The sequence below is a fragment of the Azolla caroliniana genome, unplaced genomic scaffold, assembly GCF_043228905.1.
Source record: "Azolla caroliniana isolate FFs.n. ecotype wild unplaced genomic scaffold, voAzoCaro1.0.p SCAF_5, whole genome shotgun sequence".
NCBI classification, from domain to species: domain Eukaryota; kingdom Viridiplantae; phylum Streptophyta; class Polypodiopsida; order Salviniales; family Salviniaceae; genus Azolla; species Azolla caroliniana.
Genome location: NW_028230440.1, coordinates 1,171,969 through 1,195,319, shown reverse-complemented (window position 1 = coordinate 1,195,319; position 23,351 = coordinate 1,171,969). Strand labels below are relative to the sequence as shown.

Sequence of the window (23,351 nt, the reverse complement as noted above, 5' to 3'; positions counted from 1 at the left end):
CTTATCCCAACATTTGATCTTAATAGTGTATATAGCCATGAAAGAGGGAATTTCAAGTGCATAGTTCTTCTAAGAGTTTTTACCTTGTATAGTATGGAAGGTGGCTTTGATACAATCTCTTCTTGGGTACGTTTGGTTTGTTAATCAAGTTACATAATGCAAGGATGTTGTGGGTGCTAGAGAAGCTGTCCTAAATCTTGGTTGACTTGGGGCTCATACCTCTTTGACCTTGATGTAAGTATTGAGTTCCACTCTACATTCAGGCTATTCATAACAGTCCTACAGTTCCACATTTGGGCTGTGTTTCGTGTAATCTCTCCAAGGCATAAATATGTTCAAAGTTGTATATGCATCTCTTTGCAATCTTGGTTGCGCAAATGATTTTGGCCCATATTCCCAAGATTATGGTGTCTGGAAGGAGTGTTGTAGAAGCACGGGGTATAATTGAGAGTTGGGAGGTGATGGCATCAAGGGGTGTGGTTGGATCCAAATTGTAGAATACTTGTTGGGAATATGTAGGCTATGGTGACCTTACTTGAGGCCATCGCACCTTGGCAATTGGTTTTGTTAGAAGCATCAACTAGAGATAAACCATCAGTATAGTATTCCATGCCTACTTGAGTGTGGTCTATTTTTGCGGGATTAGTTTCTACATTTGAAATAGAAAAGTCTGAAGTACAAAATCAAGACCATATTTTATGTGACCTATGAAAACTTAAATCTGTCTTTTAGACTGTATAATTTCAATGCACAGATAGACATATTATAACCACAAGGACAATGATTAAGATCGAGGTGGGAGGCACCTACGTGTTAAGAATTTCTTACTAATCAATAGACCAAATAAAAGTAAAAGAAAGGTGAATAGAGTGGATAGAAGAACCCAATTATCTCGACCAACCTTGAGCTATGATCACGACATAGGCATCCTACCACCTATGTCCCATACCAATGGATATTAGGATGACTTGTACCTTGGAAAAGGTCAATACAATCATCGTGACGAAAGCCTAGTTCACACCATGGGTATATAAAAAATTCAGCCTTCTGATGTGATGTGTTTTATATGGGGGTACCGAGGCCTCATATTTTACTTCTTCCTAGGCCCCTTGAATAGATGTGCTTCTTTAAAAGACCTCCATTCATGACAATGCATACAACTATCATTCCCTTTATCCAATCACATTATTCCCTTTCTAACATTAGTCAACATACCCCTCCCTATCCCCACCTATGTTATGGGTGCATAACAGTGAGGAGGAACAACCTCATCTCAAACAAGATGAGTTGCGAAGTCCGCGAAGTAAAGAGAACAATTCACATGGAACCAATTCTAGCCAAACAAAAGGCAAGGAGATTGATTCCCCAAATGGACAAACAACACCACAATCTCAACAAGGTGTTAGGAGATGAAATCTGTACATTTCACTCTACTCTATTACCACTGAAGAGAAAGGGCTATATTGAAAGAGTGCCAAATAGTTTTCCAAAATAATGTTCAAATCATTCTCACTTGGTCAAAGTGTTAAAACGTGATTGAGCTAAAATTGTATTTCGTGATGTTATTGAATTCTTAGTATTGTGGCTCAATTGAGGATCAAGATAGAGGGAAACAGGAAGAAACAAGTCTACACGTCATAATCATTATAGAAATGCAAGAGAAATAGTCACCACACGTGATATTGTATTATGGGAAAAATACAATTTCGATCTGCCATTAGCAAACCAGGTAGGAAGCCAGCTGCGTATGCAGCTCTTCATTTCATACCGATGAAAAAACTAGTCGAAATGATGAGGTAAGTGGAGCAATGATTGAGAATGACATACCAGATATAAAAAGTTGGAAGCAAGATGATTTGGATGACCAAATCAAATGGTTTGATATGGAAGGATTCTAGAGAAAGAGGAACTAATGATTAGGAGTTATTCCACTTGATGCAAAGGTGACTTCAAAACATGATAAGGCATAAAAAAAGGTGAAGCAAACAAGTGCTTCATGAGTGACATATTGAATGTCAGTTGGGAACAGAGCATCTATTTCGAATGACTCCCTGATTTCCAGTGAGCACGCCTAGTTGGCTCATCTTGACCATGGAGATGCTGAATTGTTGGAAGAACTGGGCTTGATTTTGGGCGTACAGTTGAACAAGTTGCATGGTGTCAGTGGCATTCAAGAGCTCGGCATCTGTGTGAAAGATGGCCCTCTTGGCCAATATGTTCTGGAAGTAGGCATTGTCAAACAGATCTTTTGTGATGAAGTCTAGGTGGACGGTTTGGCGTTGCTTCACTGGACTGTTAGCGGGCAGGCAAATTCGAGATAGATTGGCAGCGAAGGCCGGGTTTAGGTCTGATGACACGATAGGTGTGATTTGTGGATCCACAAACCGGCAATGAGCGCGGCCGATCGTGTGTGCTCCTGGAACAAAATGGTAAACATATTTTAAAGTCTCAGTAGGTAAAGAATTTGCAGGGGTTTGATGAAGGTATAGCTCAAGATAGGAAGAATTTGCAGAGACAACTTACCGGAGAGGGCCACGAGGTCTCGGCTATCCAATCCGTGATTCTGGAAGTTCTGTTTCAAAGCAGTGATGCTGAATGTTGGGGGAGGAATATTATTGATTACCGTTTGGTTTGTTGCAGCAGAGAGGCTATCTCGACGCCCTGTTGCGATCGGGATATTTGGCCCTCCAACCTGCAGAGATTAGATTGGAAGACATGGATGGATATATCATTCATTCGTATATGGCACAAAAAGCATCAGAGTTCGCGAAACGTAGCTAATTTTGTTATAAAAAGACTGGACCATATACCAAACGAACAGCAATGGCTGTTGACAAGGCTATTGTATCCGCACAAGACACGACACCAGGGCACACTTGTTCCAAGGAAGCCTTGATGTTGTCGAGAAGTTGGATGGACGAAATTCGAATGGACTGGTTGTTGGGCGTCGCGGTGAGTTCGGTGGTGGGCCGGAGGAGTAGAATGGAGGCATCACAACCCTATAATGGGTAGCAAAACCAATGTCTAAGTTCAGATTTTAAATGGATGTGGTATATCCATCCCTCACACGGTCGTATGAGAATTAATTGTAAATACCTGGACAAAACAATCATGAAACATAATGCGAAGGATGCCAGCAGCTTGGCCAGGGTTGTTTTGAATGATGGGCGCAAGTTGGTTTTGGATGACATTAAAGACTTGTGGGCAAGAAGTGCTATAGAAATTTGGGGACATCCCTACAGGTGTTGGCACATTATTAACATTGGGTGTAGGATAACTAGATATCGTGGGAGTTTTGCTGTTTGGATTCGGTGTGGATGTGACTGGCCTAAATTGTGCGCTTGATTTAATGACACTCAAATCGAGCCACACAAACATGCACATGATCAAATGTAGCTGCACCACAATCCTCTTATTCATTTGTACATCATGGTGGAAGGAACGTTTGTTGGATAAGTTTGTTGCTGCCATGATGATGTGGAACTTACCTAGTTGCACAATCATAATGAACATTCATTGGTATCACATTACTTATCAATGAAATGCCATTCAATTCTTGTGATCATTTCATGAAGGTATTAATCATTACAAATGCCAATTCATTAAATGTACCTTTTACAATGAAGTCTTGATATACGATTAGCACTTGCACCTAGAGTATCTTGGATGAAGCTGAATGAGTGCATGGAATTTTAATTCAGACCCATATATATAATGTACCCATGCCAATATATTCTAAGGACCTCAACCACTCCACTATATGAGAGAGTGATTGTGGGTATGGTTTTCTCTTATTTAAACGACAAGTTTTTCTTTTCTCTTTTCACTTTTTCTTTACCATTTCTCTAGCTACCATCACTTGCCATCGTCCTCAAAGTACATGACCACTGAAAATTATTTACTTGCCTAAGGGAGTACATTACACTGAGGATTAACCTTTAGAAAATTACATGGTAGTTGAGGCATGCAAGTCTTTAATGGACCAAAATACTCCCTATTTCTAGAACAGGGCAATTTATAAAAAAAAGCATTACAAGTCCTTTATTTGCAGTTACTATATTAATCCACTAATCAAGATATTAAGATCCCACTCATCACCTTGACAATGAAGTATAAGCAAGAGGGTTGTATTAGGAATTCCTCTAAATCAATTCAGATTTATATACCCTATTAACTCTTTTGTTTGCTTCCTTCAAATATTGTAGAAGTCAAACTATTTATTTAACAATTTATTGTCATTAACGATACCATTTATTTATGTGCAAGAGTTTGCACAACAATGATGGAACATACTATGTATTTACCCCCAATCAAGTAAAACTTGTCTAATTACGAATTTCAAGATTCAATAATTTGACAATAGATATGAGCATCCAACATTGTGTTGATCTTTGATTCCAGCTATAGTAAAAAGCTTACTCATAATTTTACATTAAAATGGTGTTATCCATCCAATCGTCAAAGTGTCATTAGAAACATTCATAGTTAATCATGAGGTTTTTACTTATGTAAGGTAACATAGAGAGCTTAGTATTGTCATGAGGGGTGAAATCTATAAACCTTTATACCCTCCTAGAGGAACATAGTCGTAATTATTTACTTTAATAAGGAGAAAATTAAAGGTGAATTATAAACTTGTTACATGGGTTCCTCCTCGTTCTAACATACTCCCTAGAGCTAAAGCTAAAAATTGTCTCTTTCTAATTGGTATTTTTCTACCTGAGGGTAAATGGCGTTGGTCAATATGTGTGACACATAATATCCATTGTTTACAGCTAGGACTACTGGGGTGTCTAATTCAATTTGTTCCCTTGGACCGAACCATTTCATGACGTTTTGAGCCTAGCTCATGAATTGCTTTAATGGGTGAAAAACCCAACTCTTGGGATGATGTCCATGTCCAAAAAGTCCTAACTACATAGAATTTCCTAGTCCATCTTATGACCATATTTTCTTTCCTCGATGATTTATTTTTGAAAACAGAAGAAACTAGTATAGTTTTTGTCGATGATAGTTAAAATGCATTGTTCAAAGTGTCATGCTATGCCAAATCTTTATGTGAATTCTATGAATCAACAAGCTTGGGAAAAGAATCTATCCAATTGTTCCAATTATCAGCATCCAAGGCAGATTTATTTTGGAGAATCCTCAATCCTCTATGGATTATGACTTCGTTGATATAATCTCAACATCCTTTGATAATCTATCTAGGACGGGCTTGAAACTCTAACCTCTCCGAATTAGAAAAAGAAACCACGAATTCTTTTTCACATGCTGGTGCAGGAGGCCATGCCCCCTGCCTAACTTGCAGAGGTGAATCAACAATTAATGAATTCACTGTGTTTTCGTACATCCCAAGGCGACAAGCTGGAGTAGCGGAAAGTGGGAGTAGCAAAATCCGTTGGAAATCTTACATTTTGCATCAGAGAAAAAGAAGGCGCAAGATGCCCACCATTTAAATTAAATTCCAGTTCAGTTTTGTCTCTCTCATCCATAAAAAATTATGGACGAGTTCGGCAAAAAAACTCAGTCAACTCGAGAATGGGTTCAAACAACAGATCACACAGGTTCAAATCTTCTCTCCTCAAAGGAAACCACCTATTTCTACATTGCAAGGTTTCAACATAGAAAAACACACAAATTCACCACTCACGCTTGTCGGGCTGAACGATTGTGTCGGTAATAGAAACCATTGTGTGGAGCCTTTAAATAGATCCCATTACGCAGAAATCACCATGTTTATATACACCCAATGACCTTGTTGAGCTGTATATACTAACTCCGAACCATCATGTACAAGCCACTACAAACCATCATGTTGAGGCCAAAACCTCAACAAAAACTGTCATATGAAAATATACACGACGTTTTGAGGTCTAAATTCTGATTGACAACCATCGTGTAGAAGTAGGAGGTCTCAGTATTGTGGCAATCATCAATCAAAAGTTATAGAGTGGTGAGATGCAAAGAAACTTACCTAGATTTCAAAAAATCCGATTGCCTATACTTGGACACCATTTGATTGGGAAATATGATCAACCATTTTGGTTTCAACATGATCCATTGTGTGAACTTCACATGATAAAACATATGTATAACTTATAAGCAAGCATAAATATACACACATGGGCATATGTACGCATATCACACACACACACACACACACACACACACAAAGGAAACCACGATTACATATACCGTGCAAGCTCTCTCTCTCTCTCTCTCTCTTAAGCATTACCTCAAATGGGCTTACACACACACACACACACACACACACACACACACACAAAGGAAACCACGATTACATATACCGTGCAAGCTCTCTCTCTCTCTCTCTCTCTCTTAAGCATTACCTCAAATGGGCTTACACACACACACAAAGGAAACCACGATTACATATACCGTGCGAGCTCTCTCTCTCTCTCTCTCTCTCTTAAGCATTACCTCAAATGGGCTTACACACACTGTACACACAAAGGAAACCACAATTACATGTAGGGCTATTTCTCTAAATACATATACATATACGTATACCGTGCGAGCAGTGCCACTTCAGCGCACAGATTTCATGGCGTATTTGTTAACTTCAGCACCATTTTGTTCTCGGGTTTTCTCTGCTCTTTCATCATCATCATCATCATCATCATCATCTTCTAGGGTTTCTTCCTCTGCACATCGACGCACTGAAATCATCCCTCCTGCTCTTCCTCCTCCTTCGTCGACAGATTGTTCAGATTCTACGTACACAGAATACAGGAGGAGATTATCAAATGTTTCTCTACCAATCACTGCAGCGGCATGTTGTCTCTTCACTTTGGCATCATCATCTCATAATTCGGCTTCTGCTTCTGTTTCTTTCTCTGCAGAGGTTGCTTCTTCTGTGATCGAGGATTGGATGTCTAGAGAACCGCCCAATGCTCTATCCCTCCCAACATGGTCCATTCATGTCGCGAGCGTTGTTGAATGGTATTTTATACATACATGCATATAATCTCTACATAGATACATATACATATTCACATACACATACTAAGAACAAGAAAAATATGTTTTTGTCATCAGAAGATCTATGCAATAACTTGCTCTGTTCTATCTTATTTGTTATTAGTTGTACACACACATTGACACACTCACATATTACTACATATAACCTCCAATATGTGTCATATAGACGTTAATTGATATATATAGATTTGAAGAAATCTAAGTAAACAAGTACATGCTCTGTCGCTGATGGTTTGGTCCCATGGATCATGTTGGGCCCCTGCAAATGCACACACACACACACACACACACACACACACATATCGTTGTTGTGAACGTTCTGATAATAATCTCTGTCCCTGTCCTAGCAGGGTCATAGCTATGGCATTGGTGTGGGAGTATGGTGATACACCTGGAAATGCTGCGTGGAAAGGCCTCTCGTGGGGGATGGTCTCTCTCTCTCTCTCTCTCTCTCTATATATATATATATATATATATAGATAGATAGATAGATAGATAGATAGATATATCGTAATTACCTTACCCTAGTAGTTAATAGCAAGTTGGTTACACTACTAGCCCAAGGTCTTGGGTTGAACCTATGAGCTCCTGGTCTCCATTGGGCAAACTTAGCAATTGAGCAATTGTATGTATGTATATACTATATACATATATGACTTCTAACCTAGGGGCATAAAACCTTGTATCCTTACCTGAGGTTCTTCGTTGGGGATGGTCTCCAAATATCACCCAAGCACTATGACAATTCTCCAAAGTTCTTACGATATCAACATTAACCATATACTCCTATGGTTTGTGATGGTAAAACCTTGTTTATCCCCCTGTAAATTACATACCACAATCTGTTAGAGATGTTAAAATCTTGCACTGTTTATCCCCTCGTAAAATGGGTTCTGAGGGTTATTTTGGTGTTTTTTCTCTTTGAATCAAAATACTCAATCCCAGTTTTCTAATTATTTCCATAGCCAACACTTCAGTATTAACCAACTATTTTTCTTTGCTAATTTTTTGTTTGGTTTTGTTTTTACCTGGATGATGCTCAAGGTTCCTTTATTGGGCGGTGCAATGTGTGCATGTACATGGCATTTCTTCTATAATGCTCCTTCCCTCGAGGTGTTTTCTTAATGCTTCAAATTTGTTCTGTTAGTTTTACCCAAGCTTATTGACGCCAATGCTGTTTACTCTTATATATGTGTGTTTTGTTTGTAGATCTTGGTGGTTCTACAAGCTGGCTTGACATTCCTAGGCAATTTCACCATGTGGCTAGCTGCATATCGAATCTATAAATCATCCCAGAACCAAAATCTTGAGAAGTGATGTGGACATAACATACCCACAAGTGAACTTTCGGAGTTAAAATCTCTTAATATTCTTAATCAGAATATTTTCTTTGGTTACCAAGCACAAAAATTGTACATGAACCATGATTGGATTAATGATTTCTGGTTGTCACATTCTCGTATTTAGCAGTGATATGTTATGCAAACAACATTCTCCTACTTATGCTATTAATTTTTGTTTAATAATAGAAATTTATATATTCAATGAATGTTGCATTAATAATACTAAGAATATGGGTCAAATAATATAACTTCCATTAGTTCGATTTCTAGAAAATCAAACAAAATATGTATACCAATGTGTATGAATACAGCCAAGATTTGCTATAGGTTAAATGGCCCAAATGAATACAACCTACTCAAGTTAAGTCTATGGCGATTGCTGAACACTCTGATTAATTCTACTGGTTTTGTTTGGTGAGTATAGGAAATTGAAATTTTAGGATTATTATCTCAATGGTACTAAAGATTATGCATTAGACAATTTCAGTTGTATTAGTTTGGTTTCAAGTAACCAAAGAAATCATGTATATCAATGTGTATAAACACTTGTGCATAGTTTTGATCGAGCGAAAATAAGGACTTTTTAAATGGGAAATTGCCTTGCTAGATGCAAGGGTTTTTGGTTGATGATAGAATATGATTGTCTTACCTACTTAAGCTATAAGAGTATTAACACTTCGATGGGGGAAATATTTGTAGGGCAAGATGCTTCTTCAATAAGAACCCATGATTCCCACATAATGTATGGTCATTTCGTTTTATGATGGGCTTTCTGCAAATGCAAGTAGATGCTAGCAGTCCAACAACTTTAATGGGACTGGCCGTAAACATCTTTAATGTGCCACGACCTTGCTTTGTGGACAATTACCTATGAGTGGAATGGAAGTATGTGGACAATTACTCTTCATCACCCAGAGTTAACATAACATGTCTTTGAAATAAGTGTCGGCTTTTTAAACCTTGCCAACTGGAAGTAACCTTTTTTTCATTGCCATATTTGCTTTGCATTTGACCCTTACGTAGACGGTAGGAGTGTTATGGACAAAGTTGCTCTCGCTTACTAGAAATGCTAGGTGAATTTGTGTCAATTCTTATTGGAAATTGCCACATTGCTTTACTCAACCATATAGTACTAAATATATATTGAATGTTTGAGAAATCAGTGCCTGTTCGCTAAAAACATTTCTAGAAATTATGTGCCAATGCAAAGAAGGGTTTTATGAATTTCAACGAAATTACTCTACTACATGCACGAAGAAAACTATCCACAAACAAAACATGGGCTTCAATGGTTCACCGGATGAGCGCAGAGTGTCAATTCAATTATTGATGAAAACATTTAGTAAAAATGAGTTTTAAACAGCGGACCAATTAGTGTGCCCGTTCGAAAGGTGTGAGTTCAAATCTGCTCAATACGTGTTCTCATTCAATTATTATTCTCTCTTAGAGATCATTTGCTCTTCTCTTCCAACTGTTTTTATGAGAGCTGAATCATTATCCTGTGTTTGCCTTAGGTAAATAGCATCAGTCAAGTAATATTATGCAGAGCGTATATAAACATACTACAAGAATGGTGCCATTCTATAACATTTAGCATGGGTAGCACGTAGATACATTATGTGATCACTTACTTTGGGTAATGATGGTAGCTAAGGAGAGACCAAAAAGATCCGAAAAGTATAAGAAAAGGCCCTTGTAAGCTATTCCACAACCACACTCACTCACTCATCTAGTGAGAGTAGTTAAGAAATGATAACCTAAAGAAAGATAGAATATATTGGGATAGGTATTACAAAAACATTCACACACCCGCCTATATATAGTTTGTAAGTGTCAAGTTCAGCTCACCCTACCCATCAGTCTTCAACTAATCCTTTAGGTCTCTAGGCATCAGTTTTTTGTCATAAATCAAGCTTCATCCTAAAAAGGTAATTAAGATGCCTAATCATAATTAGACCCCATCATCCATCCAGTAGGTTTTAACATGATGCATATAAACGTTAATTTATGATTTTATATTGCAGCTACCAGGCAAGTTCCACATCATCATGGCAGCAACAAACTTATCCAACAAACGTTCCTTCCACCATGATGTACAAATGAATAAGAGGATTGCGGTGCAGCTACATTTGATCATGTGCATGTTAATGTGGCTCGATTTGAGTGTCATTAAGTCGAACGCTCAATTTAGGCCCGTCACATCCACGCCGAATCCAAACACCAAACCTCCCACGATTTCTAGTTATCCTACACCCAATGTTAATAATGTGCCAACACCTGTAGGGATGTCCCCAAATTTCTATAGCACTTCTTGCCCACAAGTCTTTAATGTCATCCAAAACCAACTTGCACCCATCATTCGAAACAACCCGGGCCAAGCTGCTGGCATCCTTCGCATTATGTTTCACGATTGTTTTGTCCAGGTATTTACAATCAATTCTCATACAACTGCGGGAGGGATGGTTATACCACGTCCATTTAGAATCTAAACAACTTGGACATAATTTGGTTTTGATACCCATCATAATAGGGTTGTGATGCGTCCATTCTACTCCTCCGGCCCACCACCGAACTCACCGCGACTCCGAACAACCAGTCCATCCGCATTTCGTCCGTCCAACTTCTCGACAACATCAAGGCTTCCTTGGAACAAGTGTGCCCCGGGGTCGTGTCTTGCGCGGATACCATAGCCCTATCGACAGCCATTGCAGTTCGTTTGGTACATATATGCTCCGGGTTCTTCTTTTTCTATAACAAAAAACAAAAAAAGCTATGCCTTTTTTGTGTGTGTGTGTGTCATGTACCCATTAGTGATATGATATGTCCTGTCCATCCATGTCTTCCCATCTAATCTCTGCAGGTTGGAGGGCCAAATATCCCGATCGCAACTGGGCGTCGAGATAGCCTCTCTGCCGCAACAAATCAGACGGTAATCAATAATATTCCTCCCCCAACATTCAGCATCACTGCATTGAAACAGAACTTCCAGAATCACGGATTGGATAGCCGAGACCTCGTGTCCCTCTCCGGTAAATCCATGCCCCGCAAAATGTGTTTCTGTCGCGAGCTATACCCCTACACAATCAAACCCCCTGCAAAATTCTTTACCTACTGAGACCTTAAATTTATATGTTTACTACCAATTTTGTTCCAGGAGCACACACGATCGGCCGCGCTCATTGCCGGATTGTGGATCCACAAATCACACCTATCGTGTCGCCGGACCTAAACCCGGCCTTCGCTGCCAATCTATCTCGAATTTGCCTGCCCGCCAACAGTCCGGCCAAGCAACGCCAAACCGTCCACCTAGACTTCATCACCGAGGATCTGTTCGACAATGCCTATTTCCAGAACATATTGGCCAAGAGGGCCATCTTTCACACCGATGCCGAGCTCTTGAATGCCACTGACACCATGCAACTCGTTCAACTGTACGCCCAAAATCAGGCCCAGTTCTTCCAACAATTCAGCATCTCCATGGTCAAGATGAGCCAACTAGGCGTGCTCACTGGCAATCAGGGAGTCATTCGGAAGAGATGCTCTGCTCCCAATTGACATTCAATATGCCACTCATGAAACCCCCTTGTTTGCTTCACCCTCTCTTTTTTATGGCTGGTCATGTTTTGAAGTCACCTTTGCATCAAGTCGAATAACTCCTAAGCATTAATTAGTTCATCATTCCGACTAGTTTTTCATCCCTATGAAACGGAGAGCTGCATAAGCGGCTCCCTACCTCGTCTCCAATTTGTATCTCTCTTTTCGTGTAATGAAGAATGCTCATTCCCCTACAAATGGCTATGATTATGTCTACTAAAGGATATGATATTATTAGTGCAAACTACGAAACCCCAAATGAAGGAAAAATATGGCGAAAATAACTCTCACTCACACATCACAAACATAACCTTCAGATCTTGGTTTCAGGCTCATGCATGTGCCAATGCTAGGAAACTACTTAGTCACACCACATCTTTCATGGGGTAAATTTTTCAACTTGATTATTCTATTTCATGGATGACAAATTCACAACACTACGTTCTTTATGTGGATTCACTTGTCACACTGAGTAAACTTTTCAAGTACTTATTTCCATAACATTGTATCACATAAACCTATGGATCCATTTCTAACAAGAAGATAATACTTGAAGTCTTGCTACATTCACATCAAATGCCTACAAGTCCAGATGATACGACCAATACATCCACTTCTCAGGGTATTGAGGAGAACGTATTAGTACATGGCATGGATTTTGTAAAGAACTTCAAAACACCAGATTTACTTTGGCAAATCAACTTTTGAATTATAGATGATATCTTCCAAGGTCAATATATAAAGATCTGTGGACTAATAAATGAGAATCTGACTCAAATTGAGAAATTGAGTTGCTGAATTATATGTTTCAAAAAAGTAGATTCATATATATCTAGGTAAGCATTCAAACAATGCTACTCGTTGTTGTCAATGTATGCATATCAAAAACAAAAATCAATGCAAGATGGTCAGCCAATAAGACTAGTAAACTTGAATAGTATGGGTTATCTTTATTTCAAAATTGAATAGTAAACTCCTGATACCAGCTCAACTTTCAATTTCAACCTATGGATATGTTCAATATCTCCTTTCAACATCAATTGATCAAAAACTAATCTAAAAACTCTTTGCTGATGTAGATTAGGCATGCCCACGAAGTTGTATAAATTACATATATGAAGTCCTTTTTTTCCTTTTCCTTTATAGAAAACAAGGTTGTGCAAACAATGTACAAGAAAAAAATAATCTGATTTTCTATGTGCCCTAAAAATTCTAAGAGGCAGTATTCAAAAGTAGCATATGCAACAACTAAGAGCAAGTAGAAGCATCCCACTAACCCTTAACAAGAATACAAAGTGTCCCTCTGATCATGCTAATAATCCACAAAAATTGTACAAATTTAATTACGCCTTTGGCCGTTCATTAACTGTACACATCTGTACATACCTTTGGGGTCTAAAATCTAGTATTTGGCTCATATTTATTAGTGAACCTCTTGCTTGAAATAGGTGTAGCTGTTCTTGATATTTCTCTGGATTGATTCTCATGGTGGTCAACAAGCCTCATCTTTGCAATATTTGGTTCATATTTGCCAATGAACCTCTTGCTTGAAATAGGGACACGATTTTCGGGGACGAGTTGGGAATTCGGGATATTAGAGTGCAAAGGAACTGACTGTGACACATGCATCAGAGCTTGGAAAGATGGTTGTGGGGAGACATGCCCTGCCCTTCGCTTCATGTGTGTTGTTGATCCAATAGCAGGATCACTACAAGCAAGCATATATTAGACCACATTCAACCAAATGATATGGAGGAAGAAATGTCAAAGGAGGCACAACAAATAGGAAACATGGAACCATCTCCAAACAGCCCTATCTACTTGCGGCAAACCATATTTCATACAAAACATTAAAAATTCATAGAAGATCTTATACCAGCTTAATATGATCTAACATAAATATTACTGTGATCTATCAACATATACATGTGTGTATATACATGGTTCTACATATTGGGGAAGTACAAAACCAAAATGTATAGATGAAATAGAACACCAAACCAATGCTCCTAAAATTTTGGATATCAATGCTCTAGTGATTTTTCAGAGAACCAAGTGAGGATATTTCTGAAAACCAAGGAAAGTTTGGGGTGTTTGGATATATATATATACATATATATATGTCAAGGCTGTTTTAAGTAACACACATCTTTGTGTGTGTTCGTTCATGGCTGTCCTATACATCTGTTCGAAGGATGCCACCTCACAATTTTGAAACAGTTAATACAGGCCTGTTTTTTAAGTATATGTAGACATGACTCATGGCTGTATCTCCAATCAACGCAAGCTCCGGTTTCATTTAAAACATACAAAACAAAACTATATACATATGTATCTTGTACTAACAAGTCTACTAACCTCAATGTAGGTTGTATAGTCACTCGATCATGATCAATATCAGAAGTGGTATATTCCCTTCGTGTCATTCTCTCGACCACAGCCTATATTCAAAATCACTAGTTGGGAATGAGATAAAAAAGAACATGCATAAATTACTTTTGTTACTTGCATTATCATCAATTTTTAGGCCATCAAGGTTTTTTTCTTTGGCCAAAATGGTATGGACCTCTGAGAGTGAAATTCTATTGGATGGCATAAATCGATCCAGCTGAACAAAGGGGTGACATAGTAATGTAGATGCTGATGGGCGTTTTGCTGGGTCTCTTTGCAGACACAGTCGTATGAATTCACGTCCAATAGGTGATAATGTGTCAGGGATTGGCACATCATGGCAATTGATCACCTTGAACATTGCCGCATACTGGACCAAAGAAAACCATATGATATCATTATGGTGTATAATCCATAGGTTGCCTAAAAAGCAGTGTCTCGAATATTATAATGTAGGTGTAACAATACATAGATCTATCTATATGTATAGGAAAAGTTAGAAATAAAGAGTTACTTTTCTTGAATCATTATTTGGTGAATATGACTACATGAAAGCTATAAACTCACTCCTTCATATTGGAACCATGGAGGCTTGCCAGTGGCCATCTCTATGACTGTGCAACCGAGACTCCATATATCTACAGCAACTTCAAAACCTGCATTGTTTTGTTGGATAACCTATATATAGAATGCAAAAAAAAAAATACATTAAATGAATAGGAAAAAGTGGCTTTGAAATATGTTACAAAATATTATGATTGAATGTATGTGTCACCTCCGGTGCCATCCAATAAGGACTTCCCTTGAATGAAAGTTGAGCTTTCTCATTACCAATCTGCAAGGATAGGATATTAAGCTTAACAAATAATGCAGATCTTAAATACAACTATCAGGTTACACATCAAATATACAAACTTCGAAACTTCTTAGTAACCAAGCAATAAACTAAGAACTGGGGTATAATGTTTGTTGAGATGCAAACACTAGTGAGCCACTACAAGCTCCATCTGAGCAAAATCAACAATCGAAAGTAACATGGAAATAAAACCCAATTAATAAAACATGGGTAGAAAGAGATAGAGAATATGAACCAACATAAGTGCTAACTCAGATACAAACAACAGTAATTCCCTATGCGCTCCAATTGGCAATAGAGCAAAATCAGAAGCAAAAAGTAACAGGACATAAAAAAATTACAATTTCATCAAACATGAGTAGAGGTATTACAAGTTTTGCCATGCCGAAATCTGCCAGCTTCACGACCCCATCTTGGTCTACAAGAACATTGGCACATTTAATGTCCCTACAAAAGGTATAATCCTCTGAGTGTCAGAAAATGTGCATGCAAAAGAAAGACGAAAATTAAAAGCCTCATTTCATCAAGAAGAAAACATACAATTAACTACATTGTTGAAGAGAACTAAATAAATTTCCAGTCATATGGACTTGATGTGATTTCCTATCCTACAGAGTATCAAATTGGAAAACTCACTAGAAACAAGCACATTAGCAATATAGAAAACACAGTATGAAAACACGCTTCAATCCAGAACATACTAAATAAAGCTGAAGGGTATAGAACATCAAGATTGTCATAATTAAATCTTCAATATTATATAAAAGAAAGAAATTAGAAACAAAAATACTTTTCAAACACATCATCCGTATGACTTCTTTCAAAAGAGTGCGTCATTAGTGGCAGTTATTTAAAATCTATTGAGCATCACTTCTGGCCCGAAAAGAAACTTTCTAGAACTTTTTGAAAGTTAAACTTGATACACAGGTGGATGATCACCAAATCAAGAAGATATTTTGATTTTTGGATATTGGAATCAGGTGCATTCTGGACATGAACTATCTACAGAAAAATAAAGTCTACTAACATATTCAGATGCCAGTTGGTGATTACTTATGAGATAAAACAATAGTAGACATCGAATATGTAGAAGCCCCCTAATTGTTAACATCATCTTGAATAATGGAATTTTACTGGAAATAACAATTATTGTTCTCCCTTCCCAATCAGACTCTTCAAAGTATGAATCACCTCTTTGTGTTGAGTAAGATTCAAGAAAAGACCTGAATGAACACCAAGTATCAAGTTGGGTTTTTTTTCTTTCCTCCAGCGCACAAACTTTCAACATGTGAACGGTCTCCAAATAGTGGTCAGTCTTCAATTATTTCACTCTCTAATGGTTTAATGAGTTCTAGAAAAAAACAAGAGGGTATGCCACAAATGCTACATCAGGTGAAACACTCATTGATGACATATAACACTGAGATCCACACATACAGAGAACAACAAAGGTATCTCTTGACTTTACACACCCAACAAGCTTCTATCTTAGAGGGCAGCAAGAACAACGATGCAGCCATTGAGGCCATATACATATTCACATACACCTATGTAAGTATGCTTAACTATATTTGTAGATCTAAAATGAATGGAGTACTATTTTCAATGTTGAACGTCAATTGCAAGCATATGTGGCCACAATGAGTCAAACTTTTCTTAATTTTTACTACCCATAATGGTAGTAGTGCAACTGAACCATAGAGGAAAATAGCGATCATGATGTCTTAGATTACACACTACTCATTAACTCTCTTTTGCAAAAAATTATAGTCATCTGTGGAGATCAGGCACATGTGCTAATCACCACCAGTTACAAATGCCTACAGATATTTAAGCCTTTCATATTTAGGAAGTTAGATTAAAAACACATTTAGCTTCTGTTACTCATTTTGATGAGATAATATTTGTCATTCTTATGGACCATTATGAATTTTCTTTCTTTCTATATTATACAACTCCATGCTAAAGATTAAATGTTTGAAATATGACAGGACGCTATATTCTCACAGTTGTGGCTCTCCCATTTCTATGAAAATAATTTGATGCATCAGTCAGTTGTACAAATGTCAGCGTAAATTTCTTTTTGAAAATCAAGATTCTGTAGAGAGTAACTAATTTCACATTTACATACACAGGATGAGCATAGGCCTTTTTTTAAAGACTTGTGTCGTTACAAATGTATAGCCTGCATAAAAATTATATTAAAATAAAAAGTACATAATACTCATCTTGCAAAGAAAGGAATACCTGTGAACTGTTTGTTTGTCATGCAGATATGACAATCCCAGGAGAATCTGCCTTGTATATCGTCGGATGACTGATTCTGGGATTTTATTTTCAAACTCTTGAAGTAATTTATATATAGAGCCACCAGACACAAGTTCCAAGTATATGTACAAACTGTTGCCAATCTGCTCACACATACAGACATTGTTTTCTTTATTAATATTTCAAATGCATCACATTATGCTATGCACCTTATCCCTTTGTTTCCAACTTATTTTCCTCAATTTTTCACACGGCATTTCATTTTCTATGGTCAGCCAGTTTACTCTATAAACTTTGAAAAGCAGTTATAATCTCTCCTTTGTCTGCTCCATCATATACTGAATCAGCCCCATCCCTCCTCTCTATTGTGGTGTAAACATCTGATCATCAATGTTTTAACTGGCAACAATCCAAATCCTGTTGTTGCTTCATCTGATAATCATAAAGTTGGCTGATTTATATCCCATGAGTTCATTGGGTTCATCTGCATATTTGGCCTCAGAGAATAAAACTAGGTGAAGAAATCTACAAAACGGGCAGTATGTGCAAAACACAAGGTGATGTATGCCAAAATGTCATGTGTTACTGTAAAAAATACAAGCATTCTTTATATCCTCCTTGGGGAGCATGAGGACATCAACTACTGTCGCCATGCACAAGATGTGAAGGCATATACCATAATAACCTTATCACGATTTTGCCACCTTAGTGTTTAAAGGGAGAATCACCCAATCACTCAATGCTAGCTACATAAAGGATAATTGCACATAATCCAAGACGTCATTAATAAAAATATGAACTTACCGTTTCACTCCCCTTGTAGTGTAAAATATTTTTATGCCTCAAAACGCTTAGGAGCATAATTTCCTGAAGATTGAAAATAACAATAGTGAGTACTTAATTGAACCAAAATTTTCATGCGAATATAATGTTCCAAATAATCAAAACTTCAAATAAGTAAATAAGGAGGACTCCAGTTCAACTTCGCAAGCAAAGAATTCTTATAATGCTCCCAAAACATTTCCTCAAAGTTTCCAATTCCTGAACCCTTTGGAGCTCTACATACATGTCATTTGGAGGATCTATGCAGACTTGAAACAGAAGGCATTAAACCAAGATGTGCAATTTGAAGGGTGGTAGAAAAGGTTATTCCACCATAATTGAACTTAATTTAGGTTCCACCCTCAAGATAAACTTTGGAGAAAGAAAAAGAAATAGACCAACTGCCTATCACTCCTTGGTGATACTTTTTATATTATTCTGATAACAATCTGGAAATCACAAAAAGAAAAGTGCCAACAAAATACACCCCGGGAACATGAAATCCAATGAGTGTTCTAGCCAACCTTCACTGCTGACCTAATTGCTTCACGTCCATGGATATTCAGAAAAAGAAACCTAATTATGTATGTGCACACAAGAGAATTATTTGAGGAAAGAAATTACAGGGAAACCTTAAGGGTAGCAGCTTACTGGAGATGCGAAAAACTAATAAATTCAAGCCTCCTAAATGTCTCTGGTCATCCCTTAAATAGATAGATAGATATGTTTATTTTTAACATCCATGGAAGACCAATTATGATCAATGAGATGGGGCCCAACCCATGGCAAGGATCGAACTTGGGTTCTCTCAAAATTATGACTTTTGACGCTACAGTATAAACCACCACGCCAACAACTAGAGAGTGGTTCATCTTTCCTAAGTGGGTGAAAGGAAGAATAAAACTTAGCAATTATCAGTTCAATGAGAAAAAGAAACTTTCAGAATATTTGTATTCAAACGAGGGAAAGGTAACAAAAGATCCTTTTTGCAACAGTCTTTGGTACCCCAAAGCAGTTTCTAAAAGAATCATTATACTAGCTATAATAGATCAAACGGGTACCAACATTATTCCCTAGGATAAACTATAGTATCTGGAACAGTTGGCCAACAGTTGCTTGGATTCTCAAGCATGCAACTGCAATGATATAAATGATGGTGTACTGTTTCTATCTTCAACACACATGTATTAATTTATGGTTTTCATATTACATCAAACATAACAGACAGATCCTAGTTATTCCCACCTTTGGACTATATATATCATCTTAGGCTTTTGGGACTAGCTTAAAGGCCAATGCCATGTCAAGCTTTAAGACACTATATTCTACCTTCTTCATTTGGTCCAATAGCACATCTCTGATTGATAATGCTTGCGTTGTCTTTTTTGAACAAAATTTGATACATGGTTTCATATATTTACTTGCATAGTATGCTTGTAAGCATCCAACATTCTTTCATAGATATCACCTTAATATGATGATATCGTGTAGTTCAAAGGCATTTCATGTTGTTAACCTGCAGATCTTATTTATATGTATGTACATAAATTGATCAAAACATTGTAACATTCCCAGAACCCAAAAGAAGGCATAGTTAAGCCATTCAAAGGGTTTAGAAATGCTTGGGGGTTCTGACAGGCCTCTTTTGTTACTTTCAGAAAAGAAGGTTTATGTGCTTTTACAGCCTGATCACTGGGTTGACACATGTTACAGTGTTGTTTGGAAGATGAAAACAATTTGGTTTGGTGGAAACAAAGGTGATGCTATGAACTTGTAAATGAGCAGCCACCTTCTTACAAAAATCACTCATTACCAGCAATTATGGTTTCCTTCTTATACTTACAGAACTTTTTTGAGGCTATGTACTGCATAGCGCTGCCTATTCAGGCTTAGATATTTTCATTGTATGGATTTGATGTTGAACTTTGTTGACAATATGGGTATAAAGTAACCAAACTACATTCTGGGCAACCTATCCCCAAACAGGAAATCTTTACATGCTTGCCATGTCTCATAAGATAGTGGGAGCATACATATCGCTCTCTTCTTTGAATGTTCTACTCATATGGCAAGTGTTAACCTGATGATCATTTCATTACAATCTTTTTTTTGTCTTCATCTAACATTGATGTATCCCATCAGTAAGGTATTAAAGAAACCGTAGTGTGTATATATGTATGTATATATGCACAATGCATTACTGATTGTCTACCAATCACGTATGCATGGATGTAGACATGTATGAGCTGTTGAAGGTTTCAGGTTAAATAAGAACATTGAACCCAACTGACTAAACAAATCTAAAGATGTCAACGACAAGAGTTTGCAACAACCTGAGAAAGCTGCTTAGCACTTTCTTTTGATCTTGGATCATCTGCAACAAGTTCTACTTCTTTAATTGCACACAAATCCCCTGTTTCCCTTCAGCATTCCAGCAAGGAGAACGAGTAAGAAAGAGTGCAAAAATATGTCACAAAAGGATTCATTTATCATAAACGTTTCCATTATTAATGCCACATGGTTTTGTCAGCTACCTGTGAATGCCTTTGTAAACCTTTCCAAAAGATCCACTTCCAAGGAGAGCACCCTTTATCCACTGTCCACAATTTCCATCAGCTACCATGGAGCTTCGTGACCATGGTGTCGATGGAGATTGTGGATCAAGTCTACCCGAATCATCCGACCTGTTATGGTTTACCGATGGAGAAACTGAGCGAGGAGACACTGCTGGAGGCAGAGGCAGTGGGTGTCCATGTTGTGAATCATCATGCCATCCTAGGCCCATTTGTCTAGGGCTCAAAAGAGTACTCCTCGGACTCTGGAGAGGAGTTTTGTGGGGACTCGTGAGTCTTGAACTTGAAAGATGACTCCTTGGGCTTTGTGCAGGAATTTTATGAGCATTTTCATGCATCCCGCCATGATCAGGTACATTATTGTTAGGTGTCGCTCTACCGATACCTTGATATGATGGACATATGTTACGCCCTTTCATTCCCTCTATTTTTGTTGGTTGCTCAAACACGTTTCTTGGTGTTGCAGGAACTGGAGGTGAGCTTCCACAACATGTACTTTCATCACTTTCCTCATAAATTGCATGAATTCCTTTGCTGAAAATACACACATACAGATACTTCAATTGAAGATATGGGGATCACCAATCCTTCAAGATGTGTATATATGTACAAAGCTTCTTTTTTATGAGAAACCCATGAGTATTAAGCCAATGAATGGTTGAGATGTGTTTTGCTTACTCAAAACCACTATCTGGGGATGATCTTAATACATCAAGTGTTGATTGTGATTTTGATTGTGTTGTACCCTTACTTTCTCTGAAACCTGTGCTTTCACAATATACGCCATAACTTTCCAACTCACTTCCAGAGGATACGCAAGTATCCGAGCTTATAGAGCCATCAGATGATGGCCCATATCGAGGTGCCAGTTGTAGACCATGGCTTTCATTATCACGTGTGCCTTCAGACATTGAAAGAATATTAGATCATCAAGAACTAAAGGAATATGACATTTGAACTCAAAAACAACTGAACCAATCCTAAACTTAAACTCACAACAAAGAAATTTGGAGAAAAGTAAGGCTTAAACTCACAAAATACTGAAAGGAAAATTAGGTTTAAACTCATGACAGAAACTCACCATATCTTCTCGGGGAAACAGGCTCCGACACAGAGGGCAAGGTAGGTTCATGCCGAACATCATATGATCTGTTGGGCACCAATTGGAAGCTCTGAATTTTAGACAAATGTCGACGACCATTCCGGGACCGTTCAAGGCGTGGTGTGCTCGGAATTGAACTATCCTCATGTTTCCAGAGGATGTCATCTGTACTTTGAGGATTTCCTTTGTTTACTTTCTTCTTCCCTCCTTTCGAAGCTAGTTTAGGTATCCAAGATTTCATTGGGACAGCATCTATCTATTTATTTGTCTCTCTCTGTCTTTCGTCCTTCTGTCTATCTACCAAATTATATGTAAATGTGTGTATTGTATCCCAGAAAAAACTAGAATAATTGTGAATGAGGATATTCTTATTTGGGGAGTTCAAGTACAAAAATATTGGATTCCACCACAATTTTGCAGATGAAGTGTTGAAGGATTTTCATGGGTATACAGGCAAGTCTGATGCACAGCTATAGGACGCTTGGATATGGTTCCTGGAGTATACTATAAAACCATATAAATATATATCTACTCTGTTTTGCTCTTCAAATGTCTGCAGGTCATATTGATTTCTAGTCAACCTACAGGCAATATGGTTCTCAAAAGAGAAAGAGAGAGAACACTATGCTCTTCCTCCTCTTCCAGAAGATGAAGATGTAAGGTCAAGCTCTCTGTCTCTGTCTCTGTCTCTGTCACTGTCTCGCTGTCACTGTCTACAGAGTAATTGAACAGAACAAAGAAGAAGAGGAGGAAGATCATTCAAAAAAACGACCAGTCTCTGGAAAACCCACATTTTGAGTTTATCGCAACACGTTGAGAAACGAAATGAAGAAAAGACTTTGTTGGGGGCCCATTACATCATATTCCTCACGTTTCTCATTTCACTTCCTCGGCAAACCTCCCCTGCTTCTCCTTTTCTTCTTCTTCTTCTTCTTCTTCTATTCCTTCTTCTATTCCTTCTGTCCCCTATCTCTTGTCTCCATACCCACACACATAACAACACATGACCCACACAAGTGTATCACCCCAATACGAGCACTGAGATTAGCTTAACCTAGTGTTTAGTTGTTATTGTTAGACTACTAATCCTAGGTCGTGGGTCCTCTCTCACATCATATATGCGAGAGAGTGCTTAGCTCCCTTGCTAACTCTAATCTTCAATCGTGCCCTCGCTGAGGGTTTTCCACCACAATGGACCATGAACACAGTGGCCCCTATACATAAAGGGGGGGGACCGCATGGACCCAAATACATATAGGACCATTATGATAGATCATACCCTTGCTAAATTATATGGTGCGGTAATGGAGGCAGAGCTTAGCGATTATCTGGAGACCTTAAATCTTCGTGCACCTGAACAGGCTGGTTTTAGACGAGCCTTCTCCGCTATTGATCAT

General features: G+C 38.0%; 4 protein-coding genes across 7 annotated transcripts; 2 read left to right on the top strand and 2 right to left on the bottom strand.

Moving 5' to 3' along the window:
• Positions 1 to 1,655: 1,655 nt before the first annotated feature.
• LOC147863505 (peroxidase P7-like) lies at positions 1,656 to 3,725 on the bottom strand. Of its 2 annotated transcripts, none has more exons than XM_087320169.1 (5): positions 3,613 to 3,725; positions 3,097 to 3,488; positions 2,811 to 2,999; positions 2,524 to 2,692; positions 1,656 to 2,416 (listed from the first exon to the last, which is right to left on the bottom strand). In XM_087320169.1, the coding sequence occupies exons 2-5, from the start codon at positions 3,469 to 3,471 to the stop codon at positions 2,016 to 2,018; spliced, it is 1,134 nt and encodes a 377-aa protein (XP_087176295.1). In that variant the 5' UTR covers positions 3,472 to 3,488; positions 3,613 to 3,725; the 3' UTR covers positions 1,656 to 2,015. The 2 variants fall into 2 exon arrangements, with proteins under 2 accessions (XP_087176295.1, XP_087176296.1); XM_087320170.1 differs by having other exon boundaries at positions 3,097 to 3,483; positions 3,613 to 3,667.
• A 2,761-nt stretch (positions 3,726 to 6,486) lies between these two features.
• LOC147863504 (YCF49-like protein) lies at positions 6,487 to 8,455 on the top strand. Of its 2 annotated transcripts, none has more exons than XM_087319164.1 (4): positions 6,487 to 6,966; positions 7,353 to 7,434; positions 8,050 to 8,118; positions 8,215 to 8,455. In XM_087319164.1, exons 1-4 carry the CDS (start codon positions 6,569 to 6,571, stop codon positions 8,320 to 8,322), a joined length of 657 nt encoding a protein of 218 aa, XP_087175290.1. In that variant the 5' UTR covers positions 6,487 to 6,568; the 3' UTR covers positions 8,323 to 8,455. The 2 variants fall into 2 exon arrangements, with proteins under 2 accessions (XP_087175290.1, XP_087175291.1); XM_087319165.1 differs by having other exon boundaries at positions 6,493 to 6,966; positions 7,356 to 7,434.
• A 1,917-nt stretch (positions 8,456 to 10,372) lies between these two features.
• On the top strand, positions 10,373 to 12,140 carry LOC147863503 (peroxidase P7-like). The gene is made up of 4 exons (XM_087320084.1): positions 10,373 to 10,771; positions 10,879 to 11,067; positions 11,209 to 11,377; positions 11,503 to 12,140. The coding sequence occupies exons 1-4, from the start codon at positions 10,397 to 10,399 to the stop codon at positions 11,901 to 11,903; spliced, it is 1,134 nt and encodes a 377-aa protein (XP_087176210.1). The 5' UTR covers positions 10,373 to 10,396; the 3' UTR covers positions 11,904 to 12,140.
• Positions 12,141 to 13,111: 971 nt separating this feature from the next.
• On the bottom strand, positions 13,112 to 22,771 carry LOC147863502 (uncharacterized). 2 transcript variants are annotated; one of them, XM_087319358.1, is made up of 12 exons: positions 21,934 to 22,767; positions 21,531 to 21,753; positions 20,814 to 21,386; positions 20,613 to 20,700; positions 18,262 to 18,324; positions 17,437 to 17,600; positions 15,561 to 15,636; positions 15,109 to 15,168; positions 14,901 to 15,011; positions 14,509 to 14,703; positions 14,301 to 14,383; positions 13,112 to 13,650 (listed from the first exon to the last, which is right to left on the bottom strand). In XM_087319358.1, the coding sequence occupies exons 1-12, from the start codon at positions 22,193 to 22,195 to the stop codon at positions 13,338 to 13,340; spliced, it is 2,211 nt and encodes a 736-aa protein (XP_087175484.1). In that variant the 5' UTR covers positions 22,196 to 22,767; the 3' UTR covers positions 13,112 to 13,337. The 2 variants fall into 2 exon arrangements, 1 of the variants encoding a protein (XP_087175484.1); XR_015529773.1 differs by having other exon boundaries at positions 13,633 to 13,650; positions 14,301 to 14,398; positions 21,934 to 22,771.
• Between the last annotated feature and the right edge of the window lie 580 nt (positions 22,772 to 23,351).